Raw genomic sequence first — 17,278 nt, forward strand, 5'->3', positions numbered from 1 at the left:
TATTCAATGCAACTGTTGGTGGATCAATGTATTTACAATGCAAGTGTCAGTTGCTCAATGTAAATGCTCGATACAACTGTTGGTGGATCAATGTAAATGCTCATTGCAACTGTCTGTAGAATAATGTAGATACTCAATGCAACTGTTTATAGATCAACGTAAATACTCAATGCAACTGTTGGTGGATCAATGTAAAGGCTCAATGCAACTGTCAGTGGATCAATGTAAATACTCAAGGCAACTGTCTGTAGATTAATGTAAATACTCAATGCAACTGTCTGTAGATTAATGTAAATACTCAGTGCAACTGTCTGTAGATTAATGTAAATAATCAATGCAACTGTCTGTAGATTAATGTAAATACTCAATGCAACTGTCTGTAGATTAATGTAAATAATCAATGCAACTGTCTGTAGATTAATGTAAATACTCAGTGCAACTGTCTGTAGATTAATGTAAATAATCAATGCAACTGTCTGTAGATTAATGTAAATACTCAGTGCAACTGTCTGTAGATTAATGTAAATACTCAATGCAACTGTCTGTAGATTAATGTAAATACTCAATGCAACTATCTGTAGATTAATGTAAATAATCAATGCAATTGTCTGTAGATTAATGTAAATAATCAATGCAATTGTCTGTAGATTAATGTAAATACTCAATGCAACTGTCTGTAGATTAATCTAAATAATCAATGCAACTGTCTGTAGATTAATGTAAATACTCAGTGCAACTGTCTGTAGATTAGTGTAAATAATCAATGCAACTGTCTGTAGATTAATGTAAATACTCAATGCAACTGTCTGTAGATTAATGTAAATACTCAATGCAACTGTCTGTAGATTAATCTAAATAATCAATGCAACTGTCTGTAGATTAATGTAAATACTCAGTGCAACTGTCTGTAGATTAATGTAAATACTCAGTGCAACTGTCTGTAGATTAATGTAAATACTCAGTGCAACTGTCTGTAGATTAATGTAAATAATCAATGCAACTGTCTGTAGATTAATGTAAATACTCAATGCAACTGTCTGTAGATTAATGTAAATAATCAATGCAACTGTCTGTAGATTAATGTAAATACTCAGTGCAACTGTCTGTAGATTAATGTAAATACTCAGTGCAACTGTCTGTAGATTAATGTAAATACTCAGTGCAACTGTCTGTAGATTAATGTAAATAATCAATGCAACTGTCCGTAGATTAATGTAAATACTCAATGCAACTGTCTGTAGATTAATCTAAATAATCAATGCAACTGTCTGTAGATTAATGTAAATACTCAATGCAACTGTCTGTAGATTAATGTAAATAATCAATGCAACTGTCTGTAGATTAATGTAAATACTCAGTGCAACTGTCTGTAGATTAATGTAAATACTCAATGCAACTGTCTGTAGATTAATGTAAATACTCAGTGCAACTGTCTGTAGATTAGTGTAAATAATCAATGCAACTGTCTGTAGATTAATGTAAATACTCAATGCAACTGTCTGTAGATTAATGTAAATAATCAATGCAACTGTCTGTAGATTAATGTAAATACTCAATGCAACTGTCTGTAGATTAATGTAAATAATCAATGCAACTGTCTGTAGATTAATGTAAATACTCAATGCAACTGTCTGTAGATTAATGTAAATAATCAATGCAACTGTCTGTAGATTAATCTAAATAATCAATGCAACTGTCCAGACAACAATGTGAATACTCAATGCAACTGTCTGTAGATTAATGTAAATACTCAATGCAACTGTCTGGAGAATGATATAAATACTCAAAGCAATTGTCTGGAGATCAATGTAAATACTCAGTGCAACTGTCTGGAGAAAGATATAAATACTTAGTGCAACTGTTTGGGGATCAATGTAAATACTCATTGCAACTGTCTGTAGGTTAATGTAAATACTCAATGCAACTGTCTGGAGAATGATATAAATACTCAAAGCAATTGTCTGGAGATCAATGTAAATACTCAGTGCAACTGTCTGGAGACTAATGTAAATACTCAATGCAATTGTCTGGAGATCAATGTAAATACTCAGTGCAACTGTCTGGAGATTAATGTAAATACTCAATGCAACTGTCTGGAGAATGATATAAATACTCAATGCAACTGTCTGGAGATCAATGTAAATACTCAGTGCAACTGTCTGGAGACTAATGTAAATACTCAATGCAATTGTCTGGAGATCAATGTAAATACTCAGTGCAACTGTCTGGAGATTAATGTAAATACTCAGTGCAACTGTCTGGAGAATGATATAAATACTCAATGCAACTGTCTGGAGAACAATGTAAATACTCAATACAACTGTCTGGAGAACGATATAAATACTCAACACAATTGTCTAAAGATTAATGTAAATACTCAGTGCAACTGTCTGTAGATTAATATAAATGCTCAGTGCATACTGTACTATTTACTATGCATGTATGGTGATCATCATGCTTACCTCCAGAAATGCACCAAAAGTCACATCCCCTTTCAGTGCCAGGCTGGCAAGATTGACCCACTCCTGAACAAAATGGAGGACACATTTTTTATGAGTCAGTGTGTAGTCTAATGCTTCCTGATCTGACCCTTGACTCACTTCTGCATGATAACTAAAGATGGTTAAGGTCATTCAACAAAATGTACAACCACCGCACTTATATTTAAACTCCAAAATATAATTGATCTTTATAGACAGGTGGTGTTCATATACAGGCAAGCCATGAACTGGTGATCTGACAGATATGCTGGGGCAGAAGAATATATAGATACAGATATGCAGATATATATAAAGATATGTAGATATATAGAATACATAAATATAGTTATGTAGATATATAGAATATATAGATATGTAGATATATAGATACAGATATGTAGATATATGTAAATATATAGAATATATGCAGATATGTAGATATATAGATACAGATATGCAGATATATAGAATATATACAGATATGTAGATATATAGAATATATAGATATAGATATGTAGATATATAGAATATATATAGATATGTAGATATATAGAATATATAAATATAGATAAGTAAATATATAGAATATATAGATACAAGTAAGTAGAATATATAAAATATATATAGATATGTAGATATATAGAATTTATATAATTATATATGTAGATATGAAGAATATATACAGATATGTAGATAATATATAGAATATATATAGATATGTAGATATATAGAATATATAGATACAGATATGTATATATATATATATATATATATATATATATATATATATATATATATAGATGTGTAGATATATAGAATATATATATATATATATATATATATATATATATATATATATATATATATATATATATATATATATATATATATATATATATATATATATATATATATATATATATATATATATATATATATATATATATATATATATATGCTGGAACCAGAAGAATATATGAATAGGCAGCTAGAGACATGAAACTGGAGGGATTTATATTCTTTACCTACTCCCCTGCTTGATACAAATACATGTATGATCTCACTTTCAAATGACTTTGACCTCAACCCTGCCTTAGGGTCAATGGGGTAGGAGTACATGTATATACAACTACAGTGCTTACCCATTCTATAAATGAAATATGATAGATATCACATTTAGGGTTTGAGACTTCTGGCCATACAAACAAATAGTATTCAAAGCTATGAATTCCAATGATATTGACCTTGCCTAGGTGTCTGACATGGAAGGGTAGGGGTGCAAGAATTAAAGGGCTGAGATCCCTAGTTCTACAAAGTATGATCTCCACCTTTCCTGGAATCTGGAACTTATGACCCCACATACAAATTTAACCAAAACCTTAATTGAGAGTTTCACATGACCCTGATCTTGCCAGAGTCACACAGAGGTATAGTTTACTTTAGCCATAGAAATAACCAAGATTTTCAAATGAACTTGACCTTGTTTGAAGGGGTAAAGAGAGGGTGGGGTGTGTGGAGATGAAAACTCAATGTTAACTAATTACATGGTCCAGATATATCAAAGCAATACTTATACGGGTTAGGGACTTATGACTGTACAGAACAAATAGCTGGATAAAGGCTGACCAACAGTACCCAAGAAACAGACCAAAAATGCACAACTTAAACAAAGCCACTCAAGCATGAAATCTGGGTCAGATTGATCCAATTTTGGTATCTTACCCAACACAATATCCATGAGCCATGCTGCATTATTGCATATGGCACTGAGATATACAAAACACAACCAACATCAGGGCAGAGGGAAATGAATGTCGCACTAGCCTAAACATGGTAAAATAGTAATGTACACATCAAGATCTATCCACATACAAAATAACATGACTCTAAAGCCAACCACATTTAATAAACTACCCACATTAAAAAGTATAAGTAAAAAACACCAGCTTTTAAAACCAAGCATAATCTTAAGCTTATTGTACTATCACTGTGTTAAAAGGGAAAAATCAATCATGCCAAGGGATGCCCCATTAACCAGATTGATACAAGACAAAAAGAAGTGCCTACTGAAACTACAGTTCAAATATAATGAGGGTGAGATAAAATAGTATTTTAATAAAAACAAAGAATACAACATTAACAGTGAAGTTAATCTAAGGTTCAGACTGATGTCCAGATGTCCAGACATGCACATGGATGTCAAATTGATCACTATACAGAACCAACCAAAATCTTAACCAATGTTGGCAATAACATTGTTGGAATAAAGGACCTGTCTTTCTGACAGTGACACTGTTGGAATGAATGACCCCTAAGTCTTGTCTATGCTGCAGCTGGCAAGACAAAAGAAAGATTTACAAAAGTAAGAAAGAATGAAAGAAAGAAAGAAAAATTTAATATATGGAATAAAGAATAACTAGTCATTATATGAAGTACATAAGGTGCCAGGAGCTGGTGAAAATCAGCTGCTAGTTGCACTGAGCTGAATAATGCTACATGCAGGCAATCATATTATATAGGAAATGAAACAGTGGTCTATACTGGCATTTACTAACTGGACTATGTCTGATGTAATAACCATGTTATATCAGACTTAATAATTATACTATATCTGACAGCAAGATAATTCATCATATAATGTAATTAGCATCTTTGCTAGACAAGGTTCAGATATGTTAACCTATCTATACCTTGGCAGATTGATCTGATAATTCAGTGCTTTGTACTAGCGACCTTTTATGGATTTCATTAGTTGCCTCCCTTAATATCTAATGTCATCTAACCAATCAAATACTCTGTAGCAGCAGCTAGCTGGCAGCATGTCACTGCAAAGCAAACAAGTCACCATGTTGTTGAAAGTGACATTGATAAAAATAAGATCTATTTTGATGGGGCCCTGAGTGGCCAAGTGGTCTAAAACGCTCTCCGTTACAGATCACTGCCATCTCACCTCTGTCTGCATGGGTTCGAGTCTCAGATTCAGCCAATGTGGGTATGTGAGAAAGCTTGCCAGTAGCTTTTCATGGGTTGGTGGTTCTTTCCGTGGGTTTTCCCAGGCTCTTCCTCCACTATTAATACTGACCACCATGTATAGCCTATCATGAGCTGAAAAATGACATTAAACCCTACAACAACAACAACAACAAAAATCTATTTTGACTGGATGCAGTAGACTGTCACTTCATTCAATGAAATTCACAGTGAGGAGAAAAATAAAAGGAATGATCCCATCATGGCACAACAGTTTTATACAAAATAGTTTGGAATGACCCCATCATGGTACAACATTTTTATACACAACAGTTTGGAATGACCCCACCATTGGGCAACATTTTTATATGCAACAATTTGGAATGACCCCACCATGGCGCAACATTTTTATAGACATAATTTTGGAAAGACCCCCATCAGGGCATATATATATATATATATATATATATATATATATATATATATATATATATATATATATATATATATATATATAATTTCTTTACCAGTAGGTAATTTAAATCAACAAAAAGATTTAAATTCTGAGCTTGTTAAACACAGAGATGTTAAGGATACTGTGACAAAAGCGTTGGACAAAGATGATTAGTGGGCATGAAGATTACGTGGGTCAACAAAAAATCTTCCAGAACCGCATCTGAAAATAAACAAAGGGGAAAAATAATGACTATGATAAGAAAGTTTATACTCATCAAACATCTGGGAGTTTCCAGGATCCCTGGTGTATTCTACCTCAAAAGATTAACTTCGGTCAACTGATGAGTCCATAAAATTACCTCCCTGATAAAAGTTGTACAATTGAAAGAAACGAAATAAAACAGAAAACAGATGAACTAATTACATGTACTTGCAAAGGAAAACATGGAAGAAGAAACTAGAATACCTGACAATTACCACTAACCATGTGAACCAAAACCACTACCCATATATATGTGAATTCAATATGTTTCCATTTAAATGCAGGGGCAAATAACTCTAAAATATACTAGTTCATCCTCCCATCTTTTGCTTTCAAACATAAATTTGTTTGCTAAAAAAATGGCTATCATTGGTTAAAGAAAATGGTGGTTACTGACCAGAATCTTCCTCCACCTTGCTGTCAACCCGAGTTTCCAGCAGATGCTCTAACATCTTCTCTGGGGTTCCTGCCATCACAGAGTACCTGAAAGTATAACTGAACAATATTTCACTGTTACTTGTACAGACATCTTACTTGACTCCGTTTAATTCCTATATTCATGGAGCTACAGTGGTTAGTAGTTAGTGTGGGTGCAAGTTAAAAACCTGCCTAGACCTGGTAAAGTTGACTACAGTGGTGCATCATTTACCAAGACACCAAAATCCAATTAAAGCATGCTATAACCTTTCATGTTCTGATGTGCTGTTAAACATCAATGAAGGACGCTTTTGTTCATATATTCATTTATGTGATAGGTAATAAGTAAATTAATACTGAGATTTGACCATTTCAGATCTCTATACTTCTCATTACAGGTACCAAATAGCTGACTGCAGGGGCATATTAACCATTAAGCAGACTAAGCACGTGCTTAGGGCACCAGGGCCAAAGGGGGCACCACAAAGTTGAGAAAAGGGTGAAAAGAAAAAAAAAAACAAATGAAGATTTGTAAAAAAAAATTGATAAAACTAGTGCAAATTGATCATAATGTTCTGTTTCTTGATCATGGTGCAACCTAGGGTTATCTTCCCAGGTGTACGTGGAAAGGAGGGGAGCACCAAGATTTGTCAGTGCTTAGGGCACCAGTGAGCCTTAATCTGCCCCTGGCTGACTGTAATATGTCCCCATCCATTTTATTACCTTTTTGTTTCTGTAGCAAGAGTTTGTTATATCTAGAAATTAGTAATTGTTACCTTTGTTTTAAAAGTTTCCTGTACATGGCTATGTGAACAGGTAGGTAAGTAGACAGGTAGGTAGATTGAAAGATACACTGTGGATAAATAGTAGATATGTAGATATACACACATACAAACATACACATGTATATTGAATGATCTCAGTGGTTATATCACAACCAAATTAGTACAATCACTTAATTTCCAATGACATACTTTTTTTTAAAGCAAGAAACATGATTCATTTAAATAACTAGAAAATCAGAAATATTTTATAATGATGAAATTTAATGAAAATATTTTGATTCCATCACATGAATACAGTGCGTATACTTGCTTGTAATGTGCTTGGACCGTGCCATCAGCTGCCTGAGTGTTGGTAGGGATCTTTTCCAGAATGAGTACATCCTGACCATGTTCCTTCAGCCGCACAGTATTGGCTTCAACATCCTGGAAGGGATGTAATTAAAACAAGGTAATTATCATAGGCCGCTAAAGATATTCTAGCTTTTTTTGACTTTAAGAAAAAAATAACATTACAGCTATCAGTGTTAATTTAAGTGTAGCTCAAAGGACATTGATCACAACAATTTTCCATGTGGCTTTAAACAGCAGACCTTGAATTGGAAAAGAAAAAGTCAGAAGATAGACATTCTATGAGCATTAATCCTCTAATTTGTGAAATGTCTGAAACAGAACAACTTCAAGGATTCATCAACAACAGCAATATCCCATGTAAAGATATGAAGCTGATTGACAAGGGCCATAACTATGTCCAAAATAATATAAAACTATCAGCATGTCAGCACAATAATGACAAATATGTGCTGATTACAGCTAAAGTTGAAATATATATATATATATATATATATATATATATATATATATATATATATATATATAGAGAGAGAGAGAGAGAGAGAGAGAGAGAGAGAAAGAGAGAGAGAGACACACACATATACACACACAGAATTGCACAAAAAACTTTGAGAAGGTACACCTTTCCAAAATGGTGCAAATGAGACAAAACCCATAAATGGTATGTCTAGATCTATGAAATAATGTGAACATCAAATTAAAATTTAATTTGTTGAATGCATGTTGTTAGGCTATGCTGATTACAGGTAACATTCAATGTGAAGGTGTGAACTCTGGAGCTTTGTCTGCTTTTGCGTAGGTATTTTTTTATCCATTGACAAGTTCATTTTCAAGAGCCATAACTCTATCAAAACTGGAGTTGACATAAAATTCCATAAAATGCACATCCAGGTCCATGAGACAGTGTAGATACCAACATCTATCAGGATATGTGGAATGGCTCACAAGTTATGCTGCTTACAAAGGACCTACCAAAGAGGTGAGTTTAATAGAGAAAGGGCAATAACTCCATTGCTAGGATCCAAAAAGATGAAACTTTTACAAGACATCAACAGGAAATAGGAAATCCACCAATACCAACTGAAGTGTGAAAATATAGCTAGAAAAGCTGATTACTGTAATGCTGCCACAATCTGATGCAGATTAAATAACACTGGACAACAAATTTTTACAAAAGTCATGTTACTGAAATAAAATTAGTCAATTCTTATCAATTTTTATGTGCTGAACACGAATATGACAGTCAAATTGCAAAATTGGCTCTAGTTTTTTTGTAATCTGCAAGAAATTAATGTTTACATAACGAAATGCATTCCAATAGTAAAAGGTCAACTGTAATAGCCTACCTATAAAAAATCAAGTCATTGACTACATCTTAGATTTCTTCGCCTGTCTCTTGTACAGCTGTTCGGGAGCATCTCTGAGGAGTGTCCAGCAGTAGTCAGCCAGCATTGTAGTGGACCATTTTCCCTGGTATCTTTGTTCCATTGTTGCGATATCTTGATGAAAACGTTCGCCGTGTTCATCACTAACAATACCACAGTTGCTAGGAAAGAAATCCAAATGGGAATGAAGGAAGTGAATCTTTAGAGACATATTGCAGCCAAGTTTCTTATACTTCATCAACATGTCTTCTACTAGTTCCTTATAGTTTTCTGCCCTAACATTTCCGAGGAAGTTTGTAGAAACTAGGCGAAAAGCATTCCATGCTTGTTTCGCGTCACCTTCCAGCAAGTTGTTGAACCGGTCATCTTTGAAAAGCTCTCGAATCTGAGGACCCACAAAAACTCCCTCTTTAATCTTTGCTTCGCTGAGTCGAGGGAATTTTTCATGCAGGTATCGGAATTCTGGCAAAGTCCGGTCAATGGCTTTCACGAAGTTCTTCATCAAACCTAGTTTGATGTGAAGGGGTGGTAGCAAGATTTTCTGAGCCTCAACCAGAGCTGGGTGTTGGATATTCTTCTCTCCAATGGCTACATTCTGCCTGTGAGTCCATTCCTTCCTCATGTAGTGCATTTCCCTTGCTCGGCTATCCCACTCGCATAAGAAACACATGTATTTTGTATATCCTTGCTGCAGTCCCATTAAAAGGGCAACTACCTTCAAATCACCACAGAGGTGCCAGCTGTACTTGTTATACTCAATGGAATTCAGTAGCTGCCTTAAGTTATCGTATGTCTCTTTCATGTGGACAGCATACGCTACTGGAATAGATGGAAGAATGTTTCCATTGTGCAAAAGCACAGCCTTGAGACTCAGTTTCGAAGAGTCCACAAATAGTCTCCATTCTTGTGGGTCATGAGTGATTTTTAAAGCATTCATGAGGCCCTCATTATCGGAACAGAATATCAGATTACTTTCCTTTCTGAAGAAAGGCTCCAATTGCTGGTGGCGCTTTCGATATGCAGTAATTGTGACATCTTCTTCTAGAAGATTCCATTGTTGGAGTCTTGATCCTAGCAATTCTGCCTTGTTCTTTGATAAGTCCAAATCACGAATCAGGTCATTTAGTTCTTCCTGTGTTATTCTGTGTGGGGTTGATGATGCACCACAGTGAAAATCTGGATCACTGCATGCTGATGGACCAGGAGAAGAACAGGTCGACTCACCTTTGTCTTCGTCAGATGAATCAAGAGAATATTCTGCTGGAGGTTCTGGAATAGGAAGTCCCTCACCATGTGGAACTGGTCTCAATGCAGACGGAATGTTTGGGTAGACTATTCTCGACTTCTTTCGCTTCGTTATTCCGCCGGAAAGAGGAGGAACCAAGCAGAAGTAACAGTCATTTAGGTGGTTGCTTGGCTCTCTCCACACCATTGGGACTGCAAACGGCATTGATGACCTTTTGCAATTCAACCACTGTGAAAGCTGTGTTGTACATGTAGCACAGCATATATGCGGAGCCCAAGGCTTGTCTTGGTCACCAACCTTGCATCCGAAGTAAAGATGATATGCCTTCTTCACTTGAGAATTGATACTTTTCTTCTGGTTGGCAAATGTCACTTCCCCACAAATATAGCAAAAATTGTCCGCGGTATTAACACACTTTCGAGGCATTACTGTTCTTTATTGTACGTAAATGGATAAAATAATAAGTTTTATGTAACAGTAGCTTGAACTGTCTCGCACAACGTCTAAAATATTTTAAATGCTGAACCTATCTGATTGGGCTTTATATAGTACACTGCTTACGTCAGCTTCAGCAGCCGCCTGGCATTAGTATAATAGGCCTACACATGTATAGTACACTGCTGACGTCAACTTACTTCAGCAGCCGCATGGCATTAGTATTGCATTGCATCAGAAAATGATGCAATCAACTGTGGATGATGTGAGCATGATGGTATTATGCAATGTTACATCATTATTCCGGATGTTGCTGCAGTCCTACTGGAGAAATTTACACAGTGAAACATAGAAAATGAGGTATATGAATATCTTCAAAACGAGAGCCAATACAAATTTTTCACGGTTATATTCGTGTTCGGCACACCAAAATACTACAGATTAGGGCCTTTTCAAGTCAGTAATGATTTCACTGTTGACCAGTGTAATCTCAATCACAAAAAAGGTATCAATGCAATGAAATCAATTCAATAAACTTGATTGTCTTTCTTTAATCTGAAAACTACTTTACCTTGCAATTAGCTGGATGGAATTATTTCAAAATACCGTGCTATCTGTGTGGTTTTCCTTAAGATATGTGGCCTTTCAAAACTATATATGTGTTTGTAAAACATGTATGTGCTCAGTGCAGATATGTAAAACCAAAAGCTCCAATTCCACAAAGATATACCCAAATTTGAAATACTGGAACAATTGCTATTTTTTCATGAAAATCTAACTTGATCATCTACAAATAAATATAAACATGAAGACCAATTTGTTTTTCATGCCGATGTGCTGTTTGTTAAAATCTGCTAAATTGCTTATTAAATTGTTTGTTTAAATTGCTGATATAACCTGAAAATCTAAAAAGGTCATCAAAAGTTAAATGCATGTATACTTGTAAAGTTTTATTTAATTTGCCTAATTATGTCAACAAGGTTTGATTCAAAATATGCCAAGATTTAAAAAAAAAAAATCATGTAATGGCTTGAAACTTAAAATTTAAAAACATAAAGACAAATATTTAATAGAATTTAATTCACCTATTTTAATGGATTTTTAACTAATTATCACCAAAACTTTTAAATTGGAAAACAAGAGACTCCATTATGTCATGCTCATGCACTATTACTCAGTAAAGAAAGTAACAAACTTCAACAATGAACTTCATTTTTTTATAAAAATGTTACAATTTACCATAATCTAGAATATGGACATAGGGCTTATCATAGGCATGTATACCAACACCTTAATCCAGAGTACAGACTGATGGTTGAACATAGGCATGTATACCAACACCTTAATCCTGAGTACAGACTGATGGCTGGACATAGGCATGTATACCAACACCTTATTTCAGAGTACATACTGATGGCTGGACATAGGCATGTATACCAACACCTTATTCCAGAGTACAGACTGATGGCTGGACATAGGCATGTATACCAACACCTTAATCCAGAGTACAGACTGATGGCTGGACATAGGCATGTATACCAACACCTTAATCCAGAGTACAGACTGATGGCTGGACATAGGCATGTATACCAACACCTTATTCCAGAGTACATACTGATGGCTGGACATAGGCATGTACACCTACACCTTATTCCAGAGTACAGACTAATGGCTGGACATAGCCATGTATACCAACACCTTATTCCAGAGTACAGACTAATGGCTGGACATAGGCTTGTATACAACATGAAGTTACAACAACACCTACCCTCAATATTCTGTTGAAATCATCTTTTTCCACTCTCAAGAAATGGCAGTTGTCCTCTCTCAACACAATGGTTGCTGCTCTGAAAAAATGAAAAATTGGTCTTTTCAGCACAGGTATGCCTCTGCCCTAGAAAAATAAATAGAACAAGAGTGCCCTTCATTGGCAGACTGGCATCATTTGAACAAACTTAAAGCCCTTCATGTCATACTGTTTGCTATAAGATTTGGTTAAATTTTGTTGCTTGGATTTTGAGAGGTCATTGAAATTGTTTATCTGTGTTTAGTAATATCTGCCATATATGCAGGTGAAATGGCTTCATTTCTACAAAACTGAAAACCTTAATATCATGATGCTTTCTATCAAATTAGGTCAAATTCTGCCAATTCGTTTTTTAATAAGCAAGTTAAAGATTCCTAATAATTTTAGTAATGGCCATCATATTTGATGGTGAAATGGTATAAACCTGAATAGTCTTAATGTCAGGGTATTTTCTATTCAATTTGGTCCAACTGTATTGAATGGTTTTTGAGGCATTCATGTTTTACTATTTTTAGTAATGGTGGCCATGTTTGAAGTAGGATCATGATAATTTGTATAGCTTTGAAAAATCTGTATGCTTTGTACCAAATTCGGTAAAATTCTGTTCAGCAAGTTTTGAAAAGAAGTCATTTAATGATTTTTTTAATTATTATTGGTGGCCATACTGAAACATCAGATCAGCACAATGAAGCTATCATGTTGAATACAATCAACAATTTAGGAGTAGCAATAACAAGATTTTCAACATAGCCACTGTGGTTACCATACTGGATGTGCAAGCAGCACCATTTTCATTTAGGACCAAGCAGACCATGAGATTTCGTGAGTGTAAAGTTTCATCCAGGTAGTTTAGGAGAAGTTGCAATAACAAACTTGTCCTACTCGATGAAGGACGGAAGACAGACGAAAGATGTTAGATCAGCAGAGTGGAACAAAAACTGAAGAAAAAAATGTTGGACATTTCCCCAGCAGTTATCCAAAATGTAATTTCCTCGAATTATTAAATTAATGAACTTTCCAAAATATTTCTCAAACGTTCCTTAAAATAGAAAATTCTTTTTTTTCTTTACTTCTGCAAAGCTTCAACCAGTTGTTTCATATTTCAATGCAACTCCAAGGTATTACTGACCAATCATGCTCTGAGATTTGCCTTCACAACCGATTCATGCGTCAATCTGTGCTACATCTCAGAGACAATTGGAAACCCTCAACAGTTTCTGCAGTAACAAATTAGATGGTGATCATATACAACTGCTTCCATGCAATCACTGTGTCAACCTAAGTAGTTGACCAAAGGACATAACAAACTGATCAAGATTTATTTTGAATAAAAAAAGATAGAAATTCACAACGAAATTAGGGGAACCACCGATAATCTGTAATCTGCTCCAAACCGGGATTTAAAAGATGATCGTTTTTGTGATGAGTATGCAATACTGTGTCCTGGCAGCTACTTCTGACAATGTGATGTGGGTCCAGAAAGTCTGGTGCAACTTGTGCAAGCTGTGTTCCAACTCAGATGAGAATGTTAAGTCTGGACTCTGTCTGAAAATCAGGAACGTATACTGGACTTTGTGAATCAAAAGCATCATAACAATTCTGATTTAACCCCTGATGTCCTTTTCAAGTTACTGAACAGAAACAAAATCTGCGAAGGACAGATGTGGCCATTAAATGCACATTCCACTGATATGCTTTCATACAAGTGGGCAACAACAGTAAATATAGTGCCTGATTACACAATGCACAAATCCATGTTGCATGTTCCACTGATTATTATTAAAACCTGATTGGAAAATCTTGAGACATTACCTGGGAGCATCATTAACAAGTGCAAGCTTTCCAAAATCATCACCTTCATGAAGCGTACAGACAACACCCTGTAAAATTAAACAACATGATTACCTAGTGAGAAACATAAAAAGCAGCATTTCTAAGTTCAAAACTTTCTTGACTTTTGGAACTAATGAAGAAAACATTGTAAAATGTATATGATCTCTGTATTCGACTCACAAGCCCAATATTTGTAGAATATTGTCCGTTTGTTTTAGCTCTCAGTAAATCAAACAAGCATCATCAAATCTTGTTTAAAAGTTTTAATGACCACAGCTGACATGCCTTCAAAAAATTAAAGTACTGAATTGAATATACTTAAATAGTTATGTGAAACAACAACATAAATGTTTGTGATGCAGTACATATTATTTTCATATCAATGAATCTAAGGATGAAGGTTTTTAACATTATAGCAAAGAGAATGACTTAAAGACAATACCATTTAAATGTACCTACAGAATGCAATTTTTTCTCTATATGGGTGAGTCTGAACCTACTTTTGTCTCTTTCTGTAGGTATAATTTTAATTCTTTACAAGTGGTCCTCTCCAGGCACATATACAAGTGGTGGTGCCCTATGAAAAAGGGTGCTTCACCCTCTACAGGTACATATGCTGCAGCACTTAACACAAAAACATCTGTACACACAACTTTTAAACCACTTGCACTTAATGCAAAAACATCTGTACACACAATCCTTAAACCACCTGCACTTAACACAACAACATCTGTACACACAATTCTTAAACCACTTGCACTTAACACAAAAACATCTGTACACACAATTCTTAAACCACTTGCATACAAAAACATCTGTACACACAATTCTTAAACCACTTGCACTTAACACAAAAACTACTGTACACACAATTCTTAAACAACTTGCAGATAATGACTGCATGTATCCATAAACAATTCTGTATATTTTGACTGTATCCATAAACAATTCTGTACATTCTGACTGTATCCATAAACAATTTTGTACATTTTGACTGTATCCATAAACAATTTTGTATATTTTGGCTGTATCCATAAACAATTCTGTACATTCTGACTGTATCCATAAACAATTCTGTACTTTTAGACTGTATCCATAAACAATTCTGTACATTCTGACTGTATCCATAAACAATTCTGTACATTTTGACTGTATCCATAAACAATTCTGTACATTTTGACTGTATCCATAAACAATTCTGTACATTTTCTGAATAATAACATAACATAAAAACTCTTACCTTGCCATAAATGACAATATTGACAGATCCTTTCAAGATAATGTACCATGACTTTCCCTCATCACCCTGGTTAAACACTGAAACAGAATGAATGAATTTCTAAAATCACCCTGGTTAAACACTAAAAAAATGCATAAAATAATTCATCAGATACAACATGATCTCTGTCTTCCTCCAATACTGCTTACTGTACTTGTGTAAGTATAGTATTCATTTCAGCACAATTAACAAGGGAAATAAATATAAAGTTCTGTTCTTAACCCTGGTAGTGTGGGAGTCATATATTTATGGATGACATCACCTAACATTGTATGCAAGGACCATATATATTATGGCTAAACGAAAACCCTGTCTGTATGGAGATAACATAAAAGTAAGGATCAGGTCAATGATGTTTAAAAACACCAAATCCTGGCCGATCATTAATTATGTGCCAATAATATCAGGGAGAAAATGTACACTATATGCCAATAGACTACAGCTTTGCATCACTATAGCAGTGAAAGAAGCATTACAAATATCTCATTTCGTTGGGAAAGTCTGTTGTCAACAGTCGACATCGATGTAAACAATATGACTGCTCTTCAGTAGTTGCTTCAAAGACAGTTGGTGATGGTTACCATATGTATCAATGTGGTAATGTTAATTAGAGCTTTGTGTGGAAATATCAGAGTCTTAATAACAATGAGCTAGTTAAACAATTCTGAGAATTGATTTTCTACAAGAGTGCACAACATGCTTATCACATGAATTATCACTCTATGGTCTTAAACTAAGTAATAGAAAAGAGTGAAAACCAACAATTTGTTATAAATTCAACAAATAATCTATTTCCCTAGAATACAAAGTGGAAATTTAGAGAAAACTTACAGAATTGAAAATTAAATCCCAAATAGTGCAAAATGTATAATCATCAGTCCTAATGAATAAAGTTCTAATTAAATTCCAGTGGCATTCAAAATAAGATCCAGTGCAGGTGTTGATGTGCCTGTAGTAGCCTGTAATGTGGTGATGTGACAGCAGTCTTTTAATGAATCAAAAAAATATAATCCAAGATGTCCTTGTCTGAATTCACTATAATTCCAAGTTAGTGTCTGTCCAAGAATATTAATGAGCACTTTGTAATTGCAGAGATTATATTTCGAATAAACAATTCTATCCCAAATCAAATACTGAACACAACTATAAGACTGATTTCTGCTTCAGATCTTATCACAGGAATAAATAATTTTTCCAGCAAAGAAGATTATAAAACCCTCTACTCTACCTAGGTCACAATTACCATTTTTCTAAATTTAAAAAACCCACACTATTACTAAATGGAAAGATTAAAGATATCATTGTAATACTCACAATTTCTGAGAAAATAATTAATTTTCATATCAGTTTCAAGCAGGTATGACTCGATGTAATAACATTTATGTTTGCTAGTCCATCTGGCAAGCGGCTACACTTTGCCACCGCCATGTTGGCTTCTTGTGATGCTAGACTGGTTTTTGTATCTTCCAAGTAAGAAAAGATACTGATATTGAGCTGTCTGTGAAATAACCAGTCTATTAGATGAATCTAATCCACTGAGTGTTTGGAATGACTAAACAAATATGTATATGG

At 34.4% G+C, this 17,278-nt stretch overlaps 1 protein-coding gene across 2 annotated transcripts in view; it reads right to left on the bottom strand.

Annotated features, from left to right (window-relative positions):
* LOC149776746 (rap guanine nucleotide exchange factor 4-like) overlaps nucleotides 1-17,278 on the bottom strand; it is a 272,232-nt gene that overhangs the window by 44,821 nt on the left and 210,133 nt on the right. For both annotated transcript variants that reach the window (XM_089941417.1, XM_089941418.1), the window contains 7 exons: nucleotides 15,668-15,744; nucleotides 14,407-14,474; nucleotides 12,556-12,634; nucleotides 7,681-7,793; nucleotides 6,566-6,651; nucleotides 6,048-6,126; nucleotides 2,463-2,613 (listed from right to left, as the gene is read on the bottom strand). In XM_089941417.1, the coding sequence (XP_089797543.1) occupies nucleotides 2,463-2,613; nucleotides 6,048-6,126; nucleotides 6,566-6,651; nucleotides 7,681-7,793; nucleotides 12,556-12,634; nucleotides 14,407-14,474; nucleotides 15,668-15,744 (653 nt within the window). The remainder of the gene's footprint in view (nucleotides 1-2,462; nucleotides 2,614-6,047; nucleotides 6,127-6,565; nucleotides 6,652-7,680; nucleotides 7,794-12,555; nucleotides 12,635-14,406; nucleotides 14,475-15,667; nucleotides 15,745-17,278) is intronic.

Source organism: Sinohyriopsis cumingii, chromosome 18, assembly GCF_028554795.1.
Source record: "Sinohyriopsis cumingii isolate HCF-2022 chromosome 18, ASM2855479v2, whole genome shotgun sequence".
Classification (NCBI taxonomy): Eukaryota; Metazoa; Mollusca; class Bivalvia; order Unionida; family Unionidae; genus Sinohyriopsis; species Sinohyriopsis cumingii.